Raw genomic sequence first — 24,455 nt, 5'->3', positions numbered from 1 at the left:
GATATCAGATGTAGGACTGATATCCCATACATTCAAGACGCCATCTTTGATTTTTGCCTTTGAAATCCTTCCGACATCCGATCGGAAAATGTGAAAACGCACTTAGGGTTCTTTACTTTCATGCGTGGTTACGAAATTTTATAAATCTGTCTCTGACGGTACTTTCGTTTTATTCTTTAACTTGTAAAGTTAGAAACTTCTTAGAAAAAATCTATCTTATTGCCTCGAAGGTTTGTGGCCCCTCCACATCTAGCGTCGGGCCAACTGTATGGCAAAGCCTGACGCCACGTCGGCGCGACGTCGACGCGGCGTTTTTTTCATACAGTTGGCCCGACGCTACGCTCGCGACCGCGAGACGCTAGATGTGGGGGGCCCTAAGACTCCAGGATATACTATTCTCAAAATTTACTTTACAAATAATGCTAAATAACTCTACAATAAAATGTTACTAATAAGTAATCAAAGTATAAGTAAATCGTCAACGTACACGAAATTTCAATAATTTTATTATTTACTTAACTTACAAAATTCAAACGAGTTACGACAGATTTGACGTTGACGACTTGACGTTTTGAAAAAAAAAACACGTAGGTCAGGCCATAGACTAAGGAAATATGAAACTCCATTATTTATGTATTTGTGCTACCAAAATAGAATGGACTTTAGTACTTAATAGTACACAATAGATGTCATTTTGATTTGATAGCATTTTTTTTGTGTCGTAATGTTGGCAATCATCACTTGATGATATTATCATACTATGGAGTGACGACGGGCTGACTCTACTTTGATTTTGTTATCTATTTATTGGGTTGGTAAGAAAGTAATGAGCGAATCATAACCAATATTGTAATTTTTATTTAATTTATTATTTTAATCATTTATCAAAAATATAACGGCCTTCGTTATCTACTTGTCTCCATCGTTCTGGTAAAGAATGAATAGCATCGGCGAAGAAGTTCTTAGGTTTAGATTAAAAAAACTCAGCTATGTACTGTCGTAGATGGGCTTGATCATCGAACTTTTTTTCATTCAAGGCATTGCTTAGCGATCTGAACAATGCGTAATCCGTAGGTGCCAAGTCTGGAGAGTACGGTGGATGAGGTATCACTTTCCAACCTAGCTCCAATAGCTTTAGCCGAGTCACTTTTGCAATGTGTGGGCGAGCGTTGTCGTGTAAGAAAAAAACTTTAGCATGCTGTGGACGATTCTGACAGATTTTATGGTTTAAATTTTCAAGCTGATTACAGTATACTGATGCGGTAACAGTCATTCCACTTGGTGGGAGTTCCCAGTGAATAATACCATGAATATCCCACCAAACGGACAGCATAACTTTTTTCGGGTGAGGCTCTGTTTTTGGTGCCTCTATTCCTTTTTCGTTTGGAGCTAGCCACTGACGTTTGCGTGTGTGATTTATATATAAGACCCATTTTTCATCTCCAGTGATAAGATGGTCCAACCAGTTGAATGTGCGGCGAAAAGACAGAAGTTATATGCAGATATCGGCACGGCGGTTTAGTTGATCTCTATCAAGTTCGTGCGGTATCCAAACACTGTATTCGTAGTTTTTTCCCAACTCGTGTAAATGTGTTTCTATGGTGACATGAGAGCAGCCTAACTCGGTAGCAAGAGTACGACTCGTTAGCCTCGGATCTCCTTCAATTAAGGTTTTTAATTTGGCTACATCAATCTTCACCGGTCGACCAGACTTAGGTTGATCTGATAATGAAAAGTCTATATACCTCCTTAGGTAAATCTTATTGCACCTGTATCGTAACTAGCTGACACATGGCTGACACCTGCCACTTTAAATAAAGATAATAAAGTAAATAAATTATATAGATTAGTTCGACTTTCCAAGCACAAATAATTACAGCGCTCATAAAAATTGTCTTTTCTTCAACAGGCAAAGTGATGTGAGACCGCACGATGGAGGAATACTTCGACGACGTGTTCCTAAACGCGAGCACGAACGGCAGCGGGCGCTCCGCCGGCTACGGCGAGCCCGAGTCGCTGGACCTGCTTGTGCCGCTCAGCATCACCTATGCCGTCATCTTCGTCGCTGGCATCCTCGGCAACATCAGCACCTGCGTCGTCATCGCCAGGAACCGCTCCATGCACACCGCCACCAACTTCTACTTATTCAGCCTAGCCATCTCCGACCTGATGCTCCTAGTCTGCGGCTTGCCTTTCGAGTTCCATCGGCTATGGAACCCTTACACTTACCCGCTAGGAGAAGCACCTTGCATAATCCTCGGTCTAGCTTCAGAGACATCAGCTAACGCTACAGTGTTGACTATAACAGCTTTCACAGTGGAGCGATACATCGCGATCTGCCGTCCGTTTATGTCGCATACGATGTCGAAGCTTTCCAGAGCTGTCCGTTTCATAGTAGTGATATGGTTCATGGCGCTGTGTACAGCCGTGCCGCAAGCGATGCAGTTCGGTCTAGTGACGTACGTGGAGAACGGGCAGAGTGTGTGCGCGTGTACAGTGAAGGGTCACGGAGTGCATCAAGTGTTTGTGATAAGTAGTTTCGTGTTTTTCGTGGTGCCGATGTCGGTGATAACGGTGTTGTACGCGCTGATCGGCGTGAAGCTGCGCACGTCGCGGATCCTGCACCCGGTGAAGAAGCTGTCGGTGGAGAGCAACGGCCGCCCGGCGGGCGCCATCCGGTACAGGAACAGCGCCTCGCAAAGGAGGGTCATACGAATGTTAGGTGAGTTTTTAACCCTATTAAATTAAATATTGAATATTATAGGACATTCTTACACAGATTGACTGGGGCCCACGGTAAGCTCAAGAAGGCTTGTGTTGTGGGTACTCAGACAACGATATATATCACACCCACTCACTCACTGGTGGTCACTTCTACGACACCCACGCGGAGAAAGGGGGTGGTGAAATTCCTAACCCGTCACCACACGGGGCTAAAAGACTAAAAGTATTTTCCTATTTCTAACCTTCCCCCATAAATAAATGATATTTTCCGCAATAAATGATAATAATATTGAATTGAATTGAATACTCATTATTGGACTGGATTTCGAAAAGCGCGTAGTACCGCCACAGCCCTTTTGGACGTCATAGATGATGTACTCACGGCACAAGATAAAGGAGAAGCGTCTATCCTAGTCCTTCTGGACTTTTCGCGTGCCTTCGACACAATAAATATCTCGCTGCTTTTGTCCAAACTTGCGTACTATGGCTTTGATGAGGGAACAATAAAGTGGTTTGATAGTTACCTCTCTGGTCGTTCTCAAAGAGTAGGGCTACGTAATTCTTCCGGATTAACAGATTTCTCTCAAAATACCTTTGTGAATTGCGGAGTCCCTCAGGGATCGATTTTGGGACCGATATTGTTTATTTTATATGTGGCGGACATCTCAAGTTGCATACACAATTGCAATTTCCATATGTACGCAGATGATCTGCAAATGTACAAAACATTTCTCCCTCAGGAGACTCAGCCTGCTGTTGAGTTACTGAATCAAGATCTTGCACGTATTGTAGACTGGTCTGAACACTGTGATTTAGTACTCAACCCCACCAAGTCTAAATTTATAGTGCTCGGTACTAAAGGTCAAGTTCAAAAAGTTACCAGTTTGGGCCCTGAAGTACTCCTCGGTAAGGATCCTCTTGAACGAGTCACCATAGCACGTAATCTCGGGTTGCTTGTGGACGAACAGCTTCGATTTGAAAGACATGTTCTTGAAGTAGCTAAAAGCTGTTTTTATAGACTACGAGTCCTGTACCAGGTGCGCGAACATCTTAGTGTAGACCTTAGGATACAATTATGTGATACACTAGTATTATCACGTCTTAATTATGTCGACACAGTAATCAACGGTTGCCTACTGGCTCGCTCTAAAACTCTTCTTCAACGCATTCAAAACGCCTGCGCCCGTTTCTGCTTCCCCATCCCTCCCCGAACACATGTCACTCCCTATCTCAATAGCGGTAAGATGTTGAAAATGGATGCACGACGTTCTTTGCACTTTGCTTGTCTGCTTTTCAGTGTGATCCATTATCAACAACCTCCGTATCTCTACAATAAATTAAAGTTTTCCACCCGCCCGACCAGAGAAGCTACTCGACTAATCTGTCCGAGACACGGCAGTGCAGCAGCATTTCGTGGCAGTTTTCGTTACTCTGCTACGAAATGCTGGAACAACATACCTCCTCCTATTCGTAATGCCACGTCTATATTCACTTTTAAATTAAAATTTAAAAAATATCTTTTTAGTCTGCAGATGCCGTGCTCGCTGCGTTCCGTGGATTCTTATTAATATAATATTATACGTATTTTCTATTGCCTCATTAAACCAAAATATACAGTTTCAATTATAATTAAATATTATTTTAATATGTCTTTTATACATAATAATAATGGTACATAAAAGTTAAACCCTAACCGTCACGTCAGTATCTCAAAATTTATATAAACCTGCCCTTAACTGTTTCGATAACTAGTATCTTTGTGTATGCATATTTCCAACTACAACTGTTCCCCTCAATATCTGTGTTCTTGTGCTCTGCAATATTATAGATTTGCCATTACCTAGGTAATAGTTCTAAAGCTACCCCTCAACCCGGGGCGCTACGGAAGACCAGCGCTGTGGTACTCATATCATAGCATATGCTGAGTGGCGTCCTTTTGTTGCCACTACACAGGCGCCAATGTTTCTTCCACAATCCCCGTTTATTTTTTTTTTGTTCTACTGATGCACCATCTATTTTTGCGTTTATCTTTGTGTAACTGGTTTTAGGTGTAATCAGTATCTAGTACCTTAAATGTTTAGAGAGTAAGTTGTTCTTGTAACGTAGGTTAAGGCGCCATATGTAGAATGGTTTATACAATAAATGATTTTTATCTTTATCTTTATCTTTATCTATATTTCTGTCTTACCGGGTATACCACGATCTTGGTGAAGAGCAACAATAATTGTATACCGGTACGGTCGTTAAGTGCGATAAATGCGGATCATCATCGTCCTCCTTGCGTTATCCCGGCATTTGCCACGGCTCATGGGAGCCTGGGGTCCGCTTTTAAAACTAATCCCAAGATTTGACGTAGGCACTAGTTTTACGAAAGCGACTGCCATCTGACCTTCCAACCCGGAGGGTTACTAGGCCTTAAGTATTAGGATTAGTCCGGTTTCCTCACGATGTTTTCCTTCACCGAAAAGCGACTGGCAAATATCAAATGGCATTTCGCACATAAGTTCCGAAAAACTCGTTGGTACGAGCCGGGGTTCGAACCCGCGACCTCTGGATCGAAAGTCGCACGCTCTTACCGCTAGGCCACCGGCTCTAAATGCGGATCAATATACAAAATTATTCGTGCTTATCATTAAAGTAAGGCTCTCATGATAAAGCATATTTACTTCCTTACGAGCGCTATCTATCCAACCACCAAAATCGATGTATTCCTGGGTATGCAATAAATCTTGTACAATGGGTGCTTCTAGATACGGGAGCTATGTTACACGTTCGCGTTTCTTGCGACATAAGTACCAGTCAAGGTGTTACACATCCGAACAAAGTGCCAAAAATATGTATCCACAACCATGTATAATCAATAAACAGAGATGTTAAAAAATAGGTAGTGCAATGTTGCAAAATTAAATACAAAATGCAAATACTTTGGTTTTTTACCTATTTCAAATTAAAATACAAAATAGTTTTACAAAAAGGTATTTGAAATACAAAATGCAAAATAGGTATTTTTAAAATACCTTTATTCAAATAAAATACTTTTTCAGTACAGATGGTGTTTTTTTTACGAACTAGTGCGAGAAGTGGTTCATTATATGCCAGGTCGAAACTTCGGAGGGCCCTCTGTACTGAAAAACGTCGTACGATACACGTGCAAAAAGGAAATTCGTAACTCGTGTCGATTTAAAACAATTCGGTCGTGTTTTAATTTATCGCCACTCGTTTCGAACTTCCTTTTTACGCACTTGTATCGTAATGTACTATTTTGACATAAGGTAAAGCTTTTATTTTAAAGATGTGTTTAAAACACAGAATCACCAGAGAGCCTAGAAACCTGGCTCCTTCCTGGATCTATAAAATTAACACGATAAAAAGTGAAGCCAAAATGGACTGTCTCCATGTCTTTTACCTAATATTATAAAAATCGAATGAAAGAGTTACATTGCATGTATGAAATATGAAAAAAAAAATCCTAAAATAATACTGGGTACTTAATATTAATTAAGCATAAATTACAGCTGTATAATCGATATGGATTTTCCCCGATTTTTCGATGTTCACGGTCAGGGTGCTTTGCAACCTTAATTATGATAGGAACCACTATGTTGGCAGCACTGAAAATAAGTGTGTTTTTGTAAAACATTAAATTAAGCGCTTCCGAACGTGTTGTCCCGGTCACCTACATAACTTAGGCAGACAAAAAAAATAGAATACGCGCTCGGTACCATCTTACGTCAAAAAGTGACAAAAAGCATTTTGTATTTTGAAGTGGTAGAAAATGCAAAATACTTGTACTAAAAAGTATTTCAAATAAAATACAAAATAGTTTTCGATAAAAGTATTTAAAAACCAAATACAAAATAGGTATTTTGTATTTCTATTTGAAATGCTTTTATTTCAAATAGTTAACATCTCTGTCAATAAAGTACCGTAGTAGTGCGACAAATTTTGCCTTCGTATTGTTACTGAAACGTACGAACGTGCCATGCTATTTCAGTCAGTCTCAGTACAAGATGTACTGACATTGATTGAACTAGCATGACAAATACGAACGTTTCCGGAGAAATACGAAGGAAACCCTTTTCGCACTAATTACATCTGTAGTGTATACATGTTTGGAACTTAGTCCGCATCTCAAGGTATTAAATATAGTTCCGGATAAAGTGTCGAAAATATGTACCCACAACCAATAGGTATCCATGAAGGTGGATGGAAGATGGATAAAGGTGGAACAATGATTATTATTACAAGCCTACATTGTGTCCCACTGCTGGGCAAAGGCCTCCCCCTTTGATTTCCACTCGTCCTGGTTCTGGGCGATCTCCGGCCAGTCGTTGAGATATACGTCCAGGTCATCCCGCCAACTCCGCCTGGGCCTGCCAGATCATCGTCCGTCTTGCGGCATCCATACTGTGGCTACTTTTTAGCCCACCTCTGTGGATGCATACGGCAGACATAGCCTGCCTAGTCCCATTTCAGCTTTCAATAATGCGTGTTTTTGAGCGCAGCGTAGAGTTTCGGATTCGGTCAATCCGTTTTACTCCTAAAATGCTGCGCTCCATAGCTCTTTGTCAAACCTTCAATTTGGTATTTTGCGCCTCAGTGAGTGACCAACGTTTGAACAATTATTAACCTAACTTTAAGATCTGTTAAAACTTTTTTCTGCAAATAGGTCCTAAAACATTGAAACGAATAGTCGTATAGGTTATTTTGCCACTTTGTCCGCATCTACATAGGTATACCTATACTTATAGACATTTGGATCTGAGTTTCGATGTAGTTGTTGCGTGATAACTAAACAGATTCTAAGTTTAAATTAGAACTAGGCATTGGGTAAAAAAAATCCACTAACAATATGGATTATGCTACATATTAAAATAAGTATATCTCATATTTGTTTTTAAAGATAACATAGCTTTTGATTTGATTTCACGGACATTTTTTAAACTTACCTATGCAAATTCAATTTGACAAATTGATCTAGATTAGAGACTTTTCGAGAATAAATTATTTTTTCTATTTCATTGACCATTCTGTAACGCACAGATTGCAAATCTAAAATTAGATCTTTTGCTGTAGGTGAATTCCATTTCACAATTGAAGTTATTCCTTTTTGTGATAAAGTCAGAAATAAAAGCCGGCTATTAAAATTCCGGGACCACTGAGTTTCCTAAAACATAAAATAAGGTATTTAATTAGATATTTATTGGTTTCCGTACAGCCAAGGTATTATATATTGATGCGTATAAAGTGCCTCAGAATGTATAGCTTGTACTATGGGTGCTAGGCGACAATATACTCATATAGATAAATAATGATACATAGAAAACATCCATGATTTAAGAACAAATACTTATCTGAGTTCATCACACAAATAAATAAATAAATAAATAAATATTATAGGACATTCTTACACAGATTGACTGAGGCCCACGGTAAGCTCAAGAAGGCTTGTGTTGTGGGTACTCAGACAACGATATATATAATATATAAATACTTATATACATAGAAAACATCCATGATTCAGGAACAAATATCTGTGCTCATCACACAAATAAATGCCCTTACCGGGATTCGAACCCGGGACCGCGGCGTAGCAGGCAGGGTCACTACCGACTGCGCCAGACCGGTCGACAAATAAATATCCTTACCGGGATTCAAACACAGGACCGCGTTTTAGCAGGCAGGGTCATTACCAACTAATCTGACTAAGCCAGACCGGTCGTCGGATAAATAACTGCCTAATTTCCTTAAATTAAAATAACCATAAACAGCACGGGAAGCATGGTCGCGCGATAGATGATAAAATATCAGGCCGTCCCTAACCAGTGCGATACTGCTATTTTGTCGTCTATCGCGCGACCATGCTTCCCGTGCTGGATTTTTTGTACTTCTAGCCAGACCGGTCGTCAAAATACATAATAACGAAGATTTTCCCGTCCTTTATCGCATTTCCATTTCCAAGTTATAAACTGTTGTTTACCACATCCGCGTCGGACGAGTATCTTCAACACACAACTCCCATAAATTTTGCCACAAAACCCTCGCAATTGATTCCCTTCAAGGCAATTGAACGCGGTTTTCATGCTGTCGCTATGTATTCTGCGGTTGCTAAGCAATAAATCCAAGATACACCATAAATAGTGTTGTTTTGAAGTGTAATTTTCCATGGCATACTTATATTTTGAAGGTTCATTCACGGATGCAGTGCATAATTAAATAGTAGTAAATTGTAACTAATCTATTCTTTCCATTGTTACACTATGGTGTTGAGTTATCACGCCTACCATATATTATGTAACCGGTGGACAACGTATTTAATAATGTAAACATTGTAAAACATGAAATAAATGGCCCAGTTATACCTATCTGGGCCATTTTTTTTTCAAAGCTGTCCACCCCACTTTTTTTTATTTGGATTTTTTTATGTGGTTTCTACTCAGAATCGCGAGCTCTCTCAATCCTAGTAGGAGAAAAAAAGTATTCCTAGGTTTTTTCTCACACCGTTACCATTTTTTCATACATTTTGAATAGCGGTAACGGAATGTAAGCTCTTGTACATGAATATCAATAGTTCTACGCTGAAGTTTTATATGAATTGCAAGTATCTTTTTCGATTTCGTTGCTGTCAGAGTATCCACAACACAAGCCTTTTTAGGGTTCCGTAGTCAACTAGGAACCCTTATAGTTTCGCCATGTCTGTCTGTCCGTCCGTCCGTCCGTCCGTCCGCGGATAATCTCAGTAACCGTTAGCACTAGAAAGCTGAAATTCGGTACCAATATGTATATCAATCACGCCCACAAAGTGCAAAAATAAAAAATGGAAAAAAATGTTTTATTAGGGTACCCCTCCTACATGTAAAGTGGGGGCTGATATTTTTTTTCATTCCAACCCCAACGTGTGATATATTGTTAGATAGGTATTTAAAAATTATTAAGGGTTTACTAAGATCCTTTTTAGATAATATTCATATTTTCGGAAATAATCGCTCCTAAAGGAAAAAAAGTGCCCCCCCCCTCTAACTTTTGAACCATGTGTTTAAAAAATATGAAAAAAATCACAAAAGTAGAACTTTATAAAGAATTTTTAGGAAAATTGTTTTGAACTTGATAGGTTCAGTAGTTTTTGAGAAAAATACGGAAAACTACGGAACCCTACACTGAGCGTGGCCCGACACGCTCTTGGCCGGTTTTTTACCTTACCGTGGGGCAAGGAAAGGTACTTATATGTCCAACGCCGATTTGAATGATTTTTAATATGTTTTCTATAGTAATCTAAAATAACAGACACATGTCATACCTTTTTTCTAGCTGACCAAACTCAACCATATAAGAGATTGTCCTTCAAAGTACTGAAATATGTCCAAACCACGACCAAACCCTCAAATTTTTAATAAGTAAAGGGATTTGTTCAAGCATATTGAATAATCACTGGTTTCCTTATAAGTTGTAGAACATGAAAAAATAATGCACACGAGTTTTCTTTTCACCTCAAACTCATATTTTATAAAAGACTAGTCAAAGTTCGTACTTTATTCGTTCAAGGAGATTGTTTTCCTGTTTTTCCTGTTGTTCGATGGAGTTTTCCCAAATGAGCTATCGAAGTGTATCTTATAGATTTCTTGCTTAATTGAATTGGGACTGGGAAGGTGTATTTAGTTATCAATATCAATATCTGCTTGCTAATACGTTCGTCGGTTTCATAACGCCGTCCCGCTGGCCATCCTAAATATCGTTGGGCAGATAGAGTGGAAGCAGATCTCCGTGAACTCGGCGTTAACGAGGGCTGGCGAGAGGTCGCTCTGGACCGCGTAAAGTGGCGTGCTCTTGTGTTGGAGGCCAAGACTCACTTTGGGTCGTCGCGCCAACAAAGTAAGTAAGTAAGTAATACGTTCGTATCTTGTCGTATTATTTCGGTCAAAGTTAGTACTTCTTGTACTGAAACTGACTGATATAATAATATGACTCGTTAGTGAGTTTTCGTGAAAATACAGAAAAAAATTGCACTACATCTGTAGTAACTGTGGTTTATGTTACTGCTAAATAATAAAACGCGATAATAATGAATGTTAGTATGGACTTATGGCCCGAGCTGAAAGAGATCCATAAAAGCATTACATAAAGTACAGTCACCGGCAATAGCGTTGCACAAAAAGAAGGCAGCATAAATATATGACATAGCTTTAGAAACAAGATTATGTCGTATATTTTTACTGCGTACTTTTTGTGCGATATTATTGGCGCATACACACTTTTTATAAGTATTCAATTGATTTTTATGAATCAAATTTCAAGAATGAATAAGGGTTCCTAGTTGATTACGGAACCCTAAAAACTTATGTATTTGTAAAATTTATGCAATTCACCGGGAACATTACCAGGGAAAATTATGAACATATTTCAGTAAGTACATCACTAATTTTAAAGCTAAATTCGGAATATCTTTTATTGTTGTTTTCATGTCTAGTATCTGTAAACACAGCCAAATTACCCTTTATTTTGAACAATGTCTTTTAATTATTACTCCTAACTTTGTGGCAATTATAATTTTAATTATTTAGCCTTGTTTAGGAGATACGGTCTAGATCTCAATTGTCTTTTGTGAGACTAAGGTAGGTAATGATATTTTGTTTGTGGTTGCGGGACTTGCGAAGTACCTCAGAGGTGCCTTTGATGGCTTTGATATTGTGAAAAGAAGCCATTTTAAACTATGTAAAGACCTATATATTCAAACGTTAAAGATTATTGTTGTTATCATTGGAAAAAAAACAACAATATTGTGTTTTTATTTCAAAACGCTTTCTGATCATGCGCGGATCCAGGGAAGGGGTCATGGGGGACTTTTGTAAGTGTGGATCAGCTTAAATTTTGTGTCCGTGGTTTGTTATACCTAGTATTTAACACGAGAAAAATATATGTAAAGTGAAAATAACAGCGGGCTATTTTAGGCGCCGCCGGTACAGTCGACCAAAAATGTGGTTTACTACTAGCAATGCACGGTCGAGAAGTTTCCAAAGTTGCAGAACATTCCTCATGAGAATATTCGGTAACTTCTGAGAATGTTCTCGAGAACGAGAATTTATCAGAATACTTAGTAACTTCGTAGTTTATACCATAATTTCGTCGAACTCAGCAAGTCAAGACGTAGTCCCGTGGTAGTGCGCTGGCTTCGTATGCCGATGTTCTCAGGTTCGATCCTCACAGCGATCTTTTTGTTTTTATTTTTTTTATTTTGTTTGTTTTTTTTTTTGTATATACACATATTGGCATGACCAAAAACAGGCATCAAGAACAATAGTTCAGTACCTAATTTAAAAAAGTCAGGACTAAAACTTGAAGTCTGAAAGTCGAAATGTTCCCTGAAGTATAGTGAGAATTTAAGCAACTTATAGTGAGAATTTAGGTAACTTATCACTTATCAACAAAATAGCTAACTGTAATAGACAATAATATACCTATAAAAACATATAGTTTTATATTATGCCCATTTAAACATTATTTCAAGTATATTCTCTTGTTTAAATAATAAATTGCATGTTGCGGGAATGTTCTGCGAACATTCTCAAGAATGTTTCCGCTTTTTGGGAATGTTCTGCAATTTCTACATTACTATTTACTACCCTACGGGTGAGGTTCGTTTAAACGTCATGAGACAACAAGGTCGATTTCCGCTTGCAATAATATTATGTCAGTGACAATCGCTCTGTCTATACATATATGATGTTTACGTCATGCCATGTGTCAAGTCAACCTTAGCGATCGTTAGAGCTCACAGAAACTTTTGTAAAAACTGTGACTGTACCTTGCCTATACTTAATATAGTACGATGATTGTGAACTTTTTCTAGGATTTATTTCCTAAATTTCTTTACAATGTTCAAAAACGAAGTAAGTACCTATAAGAAAACCGGCCAAGAGCGTGTCGGGCCACGCTCAGTGTAGGGTTCCGTAGTTTTCCGTATTTTTCTCAAAAACTACTGAACCTATCAAGTTCAAAATAATTTTCCTAGAAAGTATTTATAAAGTTCTACTTTTGTGATTTTTTTTATATTTTTTAAACATATGGTTCAAAAGTTAGAGGGGGGGGACGCACTTTTTTTTCCTTTAGGAGAGATTATTTCCGAAAATATTAATATTATCAAAAAACGATCTTAGTAAACCCTTATTCATTTTGAATACCTATCCAACAATATATCACACGTTGGGGTTGGAAAGAAAAAAAATATCAGCCCCCACTTTACATGTAGGGGGGGTACCCTAATAAAACATTTTTTTCCATTTTTTATTTTTGCACTTTGTTGGCGTGATTGATATACATATTGGTACCAAATTTCAGCTTTCTAGTGCTAACGGTTACTGAGATTATCCGCGGACGGACGGACGGACGGACGGACGGACGGACGGACAGACAGACATGGCGAAACTATAAGGGTTCCTAGTTGACTACGGAACCCTAATAAATGACGATTGTATATCAACTAACAGTGTAATTTTTCATTCCGCAAGCGTCTCGCGCGAAAAAGCGTTTCATTTTCTATTGTCATAAACTTCCAACCATATTTCGTTTCCTCCCGAAGTATTTCATTTCAGACGCTTTAATAAAACTTTTTATGGCACTTACATTCATTGGCATGATTTAAATTTGAAACATTATTTGTTGAATTCTGAAAGCTGTTGCCTTGTATGTAGTTCTGTGTCGGGGCTGATCCCGCAGATAAAGTAATAGGCTAGTTTCCTACACTTAAAATAATAGTTATTTGTTATACAAGGGGCCAAAGTTGTATTTTAACGCCGAGTGTGGAATTGAAAAACGAGCAAGTGAAAGGATTCTATAGTTGAACCACGAGCGAAGCGAGTGGTTCGAGAACAGAATCCTGAACTTGCAAGTTTTTTAACACACGAGAAGTAAAATACATTTGCACCCGAGTGTAACACAAAACTTTTCCCCTCACTATAGCGAGGAAACTACAACGCAAAAAATGCGTTTATCACTGCTTCCAGTAGTTCCATCATCTTTATTACTAGATTCACCTACTTTTATCAATTTAAAAGCAGTTAATTTGACTTCATTCAAGGTCAAATTACTTTACCCACTAGTGGATAAAATGCGTTTTTACCCGCTGGTATTCAAGGACAAAACATGTGTTTCCGAGCTAGTGAGGGAAAAATATTTTATCCTGCAGTGCACCAAATAAAGCACAGTGTGCAAAAATATGGACAGTAGTTATGTTTAAACATAATTTTTATTTAATAAGTCAAAAAGAAAGATTTTAAAGTAAATGAATTGACCGTGACGTCACTCCTCAGTATTTCATAGTAATTCCATATTAGCAAATCGTTTTGACAGTTCTTAAAAAGAAGCTGATTTGACTACTTAGTAGGAAACTAGTCTATTAGTTAACAATGTATTAAAATAACAAATTAATATCGAGTCCTCAAGTTCTTTTGACTAAAAAGTCAAAAGAACTTGATTTTCACGTTCAGATAACGATTGAAATGGTAATTTCAAAAGTTCTATGGCCGATCACAATACAATTCCAATTTTTGTTTTGATCGATGCGTTCCCTACATTGTTTAAATCCATGGTAATCCAAATCCTGAAGTCACAATACGAATGCAACCTTAACGAACAAAAAGCATTGGAGTAGGTATTGAAAGCATAGTTTAAGATGTCTAACAAAGGCAAGGGCACCTGAAAATGTCTTGTTTCTTGGTGTTATAAGGCATAAGAGATGGCGGTAAAACCTACTGACTGTGCCCATGTAAATATTGTCTAGAGCACAGTAAAATAAGGGAAATATGTGAGCCAAAAATATTTTGTAATACTTTACACGCTACTTCTGAAGATTTTAATCAAGATTATAGAATTTAAATTTTATGTGAAACTGTAACTGTAACCTACTGACTGCGCCAATAAAGATATTGGCAAAAATAAATCAATAAGGTACAGCGGGGCAAATCTCGACGGGGGGGGGCGAATGTAACTGGTCCATTTTTTCCATGTTTTATAATGTTTGCATTATTAAATAGTGTCCACCGGTTATACGAGTATATGGTAGGCGTGATCAGTGGACACATGTAGACTTAACATCATAGTGTAATAATGGAAAAAATAGATAAGTTACAATTGACCCCCAGTCGAGATTTGCCCCACTGTACCTTAGGGAAAAATATTACTTTGCTAATCCGAGAATAGCAACTGTCAGTTGCCGTTAACATCTCCTGAGAGTGCCTCGTAGAGAGGCGAGAGTGGCGAAACACGTGTCGAGTTGTATGTTTCTGGTATTAGCTACATATATCTATTCCATTGTCGGAATAAGTCGTATACACAGTCCACCAATTGGAACCCTAGGCCACTCTACAACCATGTCGAAATAACGAGCAGTAAGAGATTTCTTACAATCTGATTTATAACGTCACTATGACATAGTTCTACAGTGGCCTAGGGTTCCAATTGGTTGACTTACATTGAGAGCTGCAACTTTGTTGAAGAATAAAGGGCGGGGTTTTAACTTTGTGTGGTTTTTATAACAACTGTTTAATTGATTTAAACTTTCACGATTATTACACATAATTATTTTTAAAATCGGGACTTAATCGCGTATAACTACATATTAAACTGACCTCCAACGTTTCAAGGACGGCGTTGTCCCCGTGGTCTCGGAGAAGACTGGCTTGAAATGACATCAACACCTTCTGACAGCCGCCCGAGTTTTTGGAACTACCCGCACTTGGTTTTGATTATCAACTTGAACTGTTTGCGCACTATAGGGATGTTACTCTGTCGACATACAACACTGACGATATTCGATTTAACGACTGTCGATATTATTTTCGGCTTACACTTATTAATGACAGGATTCCATGTGGATGAGATCCTAAAACCTTCGTCCCGATTGAAATGCTGCGCCGCGGTCCCGGGTTCGAATCCCGGTAAGGGCATTTATTAGTGTGATGAGCACAGATATTTGTTCCTGAGTCATGGATGTTTTCTATGTATATAAGTATTTATATATTATATATATCGTTGTGAGTACCCAAGCACAAGACTCTTGAGGCGTGGGAACCTCAGTCAATCTGTTAAGAATGTCAGTTAATATTTATTTAGTTATACGCGATTAAGTCCCGATTTTAAAAATAATTAACTGTTTAATTTCTTTAATCATATTTCATGTGAAAAAACTACATCAAAGTTTATGTCCATATTAAAAACATAATTAGCTTTGACGCGAACTTTCATTTGAGACTTTGCTCATGAAATTATACGGAGTTATGACGCCATTTTCTGAGCCCTTCACGTCTTAACTTTGGTCCTAAAATTTAAATCCTGCATTTACATATAATTACTTATTTTGACTTCTATATTACAAGCCTTGCAAACTTTATCTTATCCTTTAAATTAATTAATGTTGGAAAAACACAGGATGGATACGAAAGATGCCACGGTGGATACGGGTTTGGTACTAGAAATTCTGATGGTGAAAGAATATTGGATTTTGCAACTGGATATGATTTAGCTATAATCAACACATTCTTCAAAAAAAAGATACCCACCTAATAACATATCATAGTGGCGGACATTCAACACAAATTGATTACTCAATTACTAGGCGATCACACTTAAAGTATTATAAAGATTCCAAGGTAATCCCTGGAGAATACTAACTACACAACACAGACTCTTGGTCACAGTATACAGACTACCAGCACCTCTCAAAGATAGTAGAAGATTGACACCAAAACTTAAATGGTGGTCTCTCAATAAACCAGAGGGAGAGCGCCTTCTTAGGGAAATTGGCGACAAAATAGATACAACTGACTCAACAGTATCCTCACCACACGAAATGTGGAAGGACCTTCAATCTTTCTGCATTACAGCCGCTGAAACACATCTAGGGAGGACAAAAGCCAAGAAAGGTCCCTTTAAAGACACTCGATGGTGGCGTGACGACAGTGTTAAGGCTGCCATAGCAGAGAAAAAAGTATGCTTTAAAGCCTGGCAGACCTCCCGAAGCGACGGGGATCGCGATCAATACAAACAGTCAAAGAAAAGGGCAAAAGTACAAATTGCTATAGCTAAAGCGGAAGCCGATAGGGATATGTACGACGAACTAGAGCTTGCAAAAACCGAATTAAATATACATAGAATTGCAAAAATAAGGCATAATAATACTAAAGATTTCAAAAACGTTAAATACATCAAAGATAATAATAATCATATGCTAACTTCTGACAAAGATATCAAGAGTCGATGGACCGAATACTATGAACATCTACTTAATGTCTCACACCCAAGAACAGTGACTATAAATACTCCACGAAATGTTATCGGGCCACTTCCACCTGTCACAGTAGAAGAGGTCACACTGGCCGTAAAACATATGAAGAACAATAAGGCGGTCGGCCCTGATGAAATCCCTGTTGAGATTTGGAAAAGGCTTGGAAACACTGGACTGTCCTTGTTGTGCTTGCTCTTCAATAAATTGATGCTAGAAAATCTTCCCATCCCAGAGGCCTGGCGTAACAGTTTGACCTGTTAGCGTATAACATTAAAGGCCCCGACGTGGCTAGCACGGCGTTTAATAATAATATGAAACGGTTTAATTTTTCATGCCCCGGTAGCGAGGGTTTCGAGATGAAGCCGTCTGGTGATTTGAATTTAAACTAACAGCTCCGACAACGAGTGCACCAGCCGGCTCCATTTTTATTGATCACTGCGATGCTAGTATGATAGGTAAAACCAATTTATTGAACCTGGTTCACCAAAATATCCAAGGATTCACTTGTAAGGAACTTGAAATTGATTTGTATTTGCAGTCGTCGAATATTGACATACTCTGTATTACTGAGCACTGGCTTAAAGAACATGAATTTATGTTTAATTTTAAGAATCATAGTATAATTAGTTCTTTTTTTAGGAAATCTAGTAACCGTGGCGGGTCATTAATAATGGTTAAGCATAACTTAAAAAGTAAAGAGCGCAGAGACATTGTTGACATGTCTGTAGAACGCCATATTGAACTTTCTTGTGTTGAGATGGACCAATTTATCATTATATGCGTGTACAGGCCCCCTTCGGCGGACTATAATGTATTTGAATCAGTAATAGATGACGTACTTAGTAGTGTTTTTAGAACCCAAAAAAGTATAATTGTGTGTGGCGATTTTAATGTCAACATACTTGAACATTCGCCATTATGTGGAAGGTTATTAAACACCTTCAAATCCTTTAACTTGGTTAACTTATTCTGCGAACCCACTCGAATCACAGCAACCAGTGCTACATGTATAGATAACATTTTTAGTAACAAGGATGCGATTAGTAAATCTGTTATTAACAACCTAAGTTCTGATCACTGTGGTCTAAAAGCTTCTTTCAATGAGAAAACAGAAGAAATTCCGCAAGATACTTTATGTAGGCCAATCTCTCAAAGGCTCCTAGATTTATTTAATCGTAATGTTACCAAACGATTATGTTGTCTTTCATGTACGCAAGAAAACCCCAATTGTTTGAGTTCTGATTTATTTAACTGCATTAAAAATGAATTTGATGTCTGTTTCACTAAAAAGAAAGTAAAAAGCAGGACCAAGACTAAATTTAGCGACTGGGCTACGCCGGATATTCATAAGACAAGACGCCAACTCTACGACTTATACGATTTAAAAGCCACTGATAAAAGGCCGGAATTTCTGGAGCATGTTCGGAATTTTTCAAAATCTTTTAAGATGATGTGTGTCGCCGCGAAAGCTAATCACTTGTCTAAAAAGATCCTAAATTCTAGTGATAAGGTTAAAACTGCCTGGCAGGTGATCGGCAATGAAACTGGGAAACATAAAATGAAGGATCCGCACTACAAGCTACGAATTGGTGACGCTTTAGTAAGTTCCGACCGTGAAGTGGCAGATCATTTTGAGCAGTTTTTCTCGAATATACCGGTAGAAACAACAAAGTCTCTTAATTCGTCGCCAGATGTCGCTGAAGAAATTTTGAAGAGAAATGTAGCGGAATGTACAGAATTCTTCAAATTTTCGTATATCACTCCGAACATAGTTCTTAAGACTTTTAGATCACTGAATTTAAAGAAAACTGAAGATCTATGGGGCCTGTCAGTCAAAGTTTTGCATTCCATTATTGAATCTATTGCACCATATTTAGCTGAGATTTTCAACAGATGCATTGATGTTGGCACTTTTCCAGATATTATGAAACATAGCAAAATTATCCCGTTGTTTAAATCAGGAACGAAGACAGATCCTACGAACTTTAGGCCGATTTCAATACTACCTGCATTAAGCAAAGTGTTTGAGAAACTTATTTTAAATCAACTGCTGTCGCATTTCAACAGAAATAAACTGCTTGATAGCAATCAATTTGGTTTTACCAAAGGTCGATCAACCACTGACGCTGGTGCGGTACTCCTAAAGCACATGTTTGACGCTTGGGAAAAAGCTCAAGATGCTGTTGGAATTTTCTGTGATCTGTCCAAGGCATTTGATTGCGTAGATCACGAAAATTTAAAACGAAAATTAAGCCACTACGGGATAAAAGCCGGTGCCCTCGACTTAGTCTCATCATATCTGTCGGATAGGACTCAGAGAGTAGTTATTAATGGAACTCATTCGGCGGGGTCCCCGGTAGCCCTCGGAGTGCCTCAAGGTTCAATTCTTGGTCCCTTCCTCTTTTTAGTATATATTAATGACCTACCCACTCTTGTTAAAGGCAGACATGATATAGTGTTATTTGCGGATGACACTTCTCTTATATTCAAAGTGAACAGGAAGGAAAATAGCTTCGACAGTATTAATGATGCCCTATCAACTATAGTTAACTGGTTTACGGCAAACAATCTACTTTTGAACGCCAAGAAAACCAAATGCATCAAGTTTGCGTTACCTAACGTCAAGCAGATAAATAACAGCAAAATCCAAATAAAAGGTGATACGCTGGAGTTTGAAGACCAAACTGTTTTCCTGGGAGTCACTTTAGACTCAAAACTGCAATGGCACGCACATATTGCTACTTTAGCTAACAAACTTAGTTCAGCTGCCTACGCAGTAAGGAGAATCAGACAGCTAACAAACGTAGAGACGGCCAGGCTGGTATACTTTGGTTACTTCCATAGTGTTATGTCGTATGGAATTCTGTTATGGGGTAAAGCCGCAGATATTCAGACGATATTTGTGCTGCAAAAGCGAGCTGTACGTTCCATATATGGACTGGGCGCTCGAGCTTCCCTAAGAGAGAAATTCAAAGAGGTGAACGTTCTTACCGTTGCCTCTCAGTACATACTTGAGAATATTATGTATGCTAGGAAAAACATCCATGAATACAAGCTTAACAGTGATATCCATAACTATAACACTAGAAACAAACATAAACTTGCCGTGCCCTTCCACCGTCTCCGTAAGGTTAGTACGTCTTTCGTTGGGAACTGTACACGTTTTTATAACAAAATCCCCATTGATGTAGTGAACTTGCCACTCGGCAAATTTAAGTCACATGTTAAGCGCTGTTTGCTAGGTAAAGCTTACTATACGGTAAATGATTTTATAGATGATAAAAATGCCTTTAAGCCAGTAGCTTGATTATGGTAGCAGAAGTTTGTAATACAACCGTACTAGTATCCAGTAAAAATGACACAGCGTAATTTTTCTCATGTGATTGTATTGTATCATTAGTTATGTTAGTAGGACGCTTAGAGACCTTATACACCTCTAAGATTTTTGTTTTCATTATATAGCGTAGTAATATAAAATTTATTTAAAGTATGATAGTACACTGACCCTTAGAGACCTTTACATCTCTAAGTCACGTTGAGCATGTAATTAGTTATGTATAGCTATACTAGGCATTGTTGCCCTCTTTAATGTCACCTACAAGCTTAATGTCGTGTTTCACTGTGTCGATTTTTCTTTTGTCAATTTGCTGTTAGCTTGAACATGTCATGCTCGCTTAAAAGTCTTTGCTTACGGTGGCGTGTTGATCGGGTCGCCACCTTCCCGAATGGAGGTTGAGGGAGGCGATGGCTGAGATACGCGTCATACTCGTGAACGGGTGCTGTTTGTGGAGACTGGTCTGTTCAAGCTTACCTGGGCCACATGTTTTGTTAGATTATTTAACTTTACTTTTGAGCGGATTGCGAGACACTACATTCGGTTCTTGTAAGAATTAAACTTAAGTAAGTAATGTCTTAAGGATGACACTAGAGACCATCACGTTGTCGTTTAATTTAGTTAATTTTAGCTTTTGGACACTTAGAGACTTTATACATCTCTGAGATTTTGATTATATTTTATTTTAAAATAGATTCCTTACTTTAATGACCTTGTTGTCGTTTGATTAAGTTAATGTTAGTTTTTTGGACACTTAGAGACCTTATACATCTCTGAGATTTTGATTATATTTTTAAACTTAATTCTTAACCTTGATTGGCCCTTATTTGTAAACTTGATTTGTTCTTTAATGATTGACAACTAGAGACTTGTACATCTCTTGAAATGTGTAATTTAGCTGTTCATTTTCTGTATTTTTTTTTGTATTATTTGACAAAGGTTTTTACTTTTAAATATTTTAATTTTATAAAATTTGACTCTTGGAGACGCTATACATCTCCATGGATTATTTGATTAAGTATAATATTTTTACTTGTAATATTCAGTCTTTTACAACTATTGAAGTATTATAGATTTCTTTTATCTTTGTATCTGTTTGCACTTTCTTTATGTATTGATTATAGTTAGTAATAATATGACATTTAGAGACTTTATACATCTCTAATTCTATATCAGTGTATAGCTACTTTGCTTATGATTAATATTTTTAGTTAATATTTCTATTAATTTCATTTGTTTAACTTTAATGAATACTCTGTAATGTTGACATGTAAAAGTGCCCCCGTGGCCTATTTGCTGAATAAATGATTTTGTATTTTTTGTATTTTTTTTTTTGTTTCTTGGTTCTATTCTATAAAGGGAAAGGAGACATTAGGGATTGCAACAATTTTAGAGCCATTAAACTAATGTCACATACGTTCAAAATATGGGAACGTATATTAAATAACAGACTAAAAAATATAGTACAGCTGACTCAAAATCAATGCGGCTTTGTTGCTGGCAGAAGCACTTCCGACGCGATTCAGGCTATAAGAATATTGGTGGAAAAAGCCAAGGCGAACAAGACCAATCTGCATAATAATATGGTCTTTATCGACCTTGAAAAGGCCTTCGATCAAGTCCCGCGTGACCTTATCTGGGAAGCTTTGCGATTCCATGAAGTACCTGAACAATACATAACATTAATTCAGGATATGTACACCGATGTCACCACACTGGTAGTTTGTCCAGCTGGAATTTGTGAAAAGTTCGTAATAAGCAACGGAGTACACCAGGGATCAATATTGAGCCCGTTACTGTTTAACGTCACCATAGACTACCTAACGAGGACTCACCAGAAATCAGTGCCTTGGAACATCTTGTATGCTGATGACGTTGCCCTAATATCAGATAGTGTCGAAGACCTACAAAGTCAACTGGACCTTTGGACAAAATCATTAGAGGAAAATGGTCTGAGAGTAAGTCGTAAGAAAACAGAACACATGTCATGTTTGTTCGACGGCACCATTGATCCCAACTCAATCAAGCTCTACATAAATGATGTCCCACTGTCTAAGGTAAATGAATTTAAGTACTTGGGGTCGATTATCAGCGACGATGGCAAAATTGATAGAGACGTAACCCATAGAACTAAAGTAGGCTGGATGAAGTGGAGGCAGTTGGCAGGTGTTATGTGCGATAGCAGAATGCCTTTAAAAATAAAAGGTAAATTATATAAAACCGCAGTACGACCCGCCATGCTTTATGGAACCGAATGCTGGGCATCAACAAAACAACATGTCCAAAAACTGCATACAACAGAGATGCGTATACTTCGCTGGTCGGCTGGGGTTACTCGGAGGGATAGAATCCGCAACGAATATGTAAGAGGCAGTTGTAAGGTGGCACCCATTGAAGAAAAACTGAAAGAAAAGCGATTACGCTGGTACGGTAACGTGCTCAGACGGTCTTCTGATCACATGGTACAAGTGGCATTGGATCTGCCAACGACGACACGCGGCCGTGGAAGACGCCCTGCTACTTGGCTGACAACGGTCCAAAATGACCTGAAAAATACAAATATAGACGCCAAAACTGCAAAAAATCGTACAGTGTGGAGAATGAGGACAAGGAGAGCCGACCCCAGATAATGGGAAAAGGCTTAGGTGGAAGAAAGAAGAAGATCCTTTAAATTAATTTAAGGTTATATAAAGTATATTTTTTTCTATTGCCGGTCAACCAAATCTTCGGACTCAAATTCAAATTTTCTATGGTACCTAAGTCAACCTTATTTTTAGGGTTCCGTACCAAAAACTTACAAGGTACAAGGAACCCTTATAGCGACGCTCTGTCTGTCTGTCTGTCACATTTCTAAATATTATTATCTCGAGAACATGGTGAACCTCTACAATCTAAAAGTATTTTTTTTTTAATTAATTAATATTAATTATAGAAAATGGCCAAAATGAAAGGGGGCAAACTATAAATGTTAAGTCACTAGGTCAAGTGGCTATTATAATAAACATTACAGGAAAAATAAAATCGTACACGTATCTTGAAAACTTTTTTTTTATTAATTTATAAAAAACTTTTTGAAATTTACATTTTCAATTTCCTCAACCTTGCGGGTATTTATTGTACCTGTAATTTTTAACAGAATAACAATAAAAGTACGTGCTTTCAAACAGAGGAATAATAATTAAAATCGGTTCATGCAATAAATAATTATCCCATAAAATCATCATCTTCCATACTTTAAGCCTCGCGTTGAGCCACAGAGCAGAGTTCATATTAGTTATTTACTTAATTTGCCGATAGATGTCGCTAAAAATCTTCTACCGTTGAGTGCCAATATTGTAAATTTTGTGCGTGCTACAAATCACCAGTGCTTGGGGCGCGAGGAGCGGGAGGGGAATGTGTTTAGCGCGCTGCGATTGGTCGTTTCAAGGACGGCAGGCAGTCACGCCAGATGAAAAGGGACAGAAGTATGACTGTCCCTCTACTGTCGCGTAAGTGGCCAGTGTAAGTTGACCTATGCCGGCTCTGAATAAATTATAAATATGACTTATTTGTGGAATGTAATACCGTCCGTTTTTAAATTTGAACTTCTTGTTACCTTTCCACACCATGTCACACTACAGGTGTACATCTTCAAGGCATAAAAATACGCTTTTTCAATTTTTTTATTGCGAAAAACACGAGTTGCTTTCGGGTCGGTTACTTGGTCGTTACTGATCGGGCACGGCGAGCGCCCGCGCTTATATCATGGCAAATACAAGTAAGGCTGGTGACCGCGAGTCTTCTTGTAATGGATGTCTATAGGGGTTGGTCTGTGACGTTGAGCGCTCATTTCCTACATCGCGTTTTTCCTGATATATTGTAATGGGGTCGGGTCAGGATCAGGAGCGTCCGATAATGTTGTAACGTAAACTATTGAAATCGAATTGTCTTGATTTTTTTTGGACGTTGTTTAGTAATAAAATTGTATATTGAATATTACCTGTTATGTGGGAAATTGAGTCTTGAGGGATAAATCCCTTGACTAAAGTCACTTAGTATGTAGAGTTATATGAATTAACATAAATTATATAATATACTTAGGTTAAGATTGCTACACTATCCTATTAGGTAACTGTAATGGTA

The 24,455-nt window shown here is 38.0% G+C and overlaps 1 protein-coding gene across 1 annotated transcript in view; it reads left to right on the top strand.

Moving 5' to 3' along the window:
- The window catches only part of LOC125232244 (pyrokinin-1 receptor-like), a 188,795-nt gene that overhangs the window by 40,656 nt on the left and 123,684 nt on the right, over positions 1-24,455 (top strand). The window contains exon 2 of the mRNA XM_048137926.1: positions 1,910-2,722. Within this exon, the coding sequence (XP_047993883.1) occupies positions 1,933-2,722 (790 nt within the window). The 5' untranslated portion in view covers positions 1,910-1,932. The remainder of the gene's footprint in view (positions 1-1,909; positions 2,723-24,455) is intronic.

Source organism: Leguminivora glycinivorella, chromosome 1, assembly GCF_023078275.1.
Source record: "Leguminivora glycinivorella isolate SPB_JAAS2020 chromosome 1, LegGlyc_1.1, whole genome shotgun sequence".
In the NCBI taxonomy this organism is placed as follows: Eukaryota; Metazoa; Arthropoda; class Insecta; order Lepidoptera; family Tortricidae; genus Leguminivora; species Leguminivora glycinivorella.
Note: the sequence above shows the minus strand (reverse complement) of the source record. Positions and strands in the feature narration are given on the sequence as shown.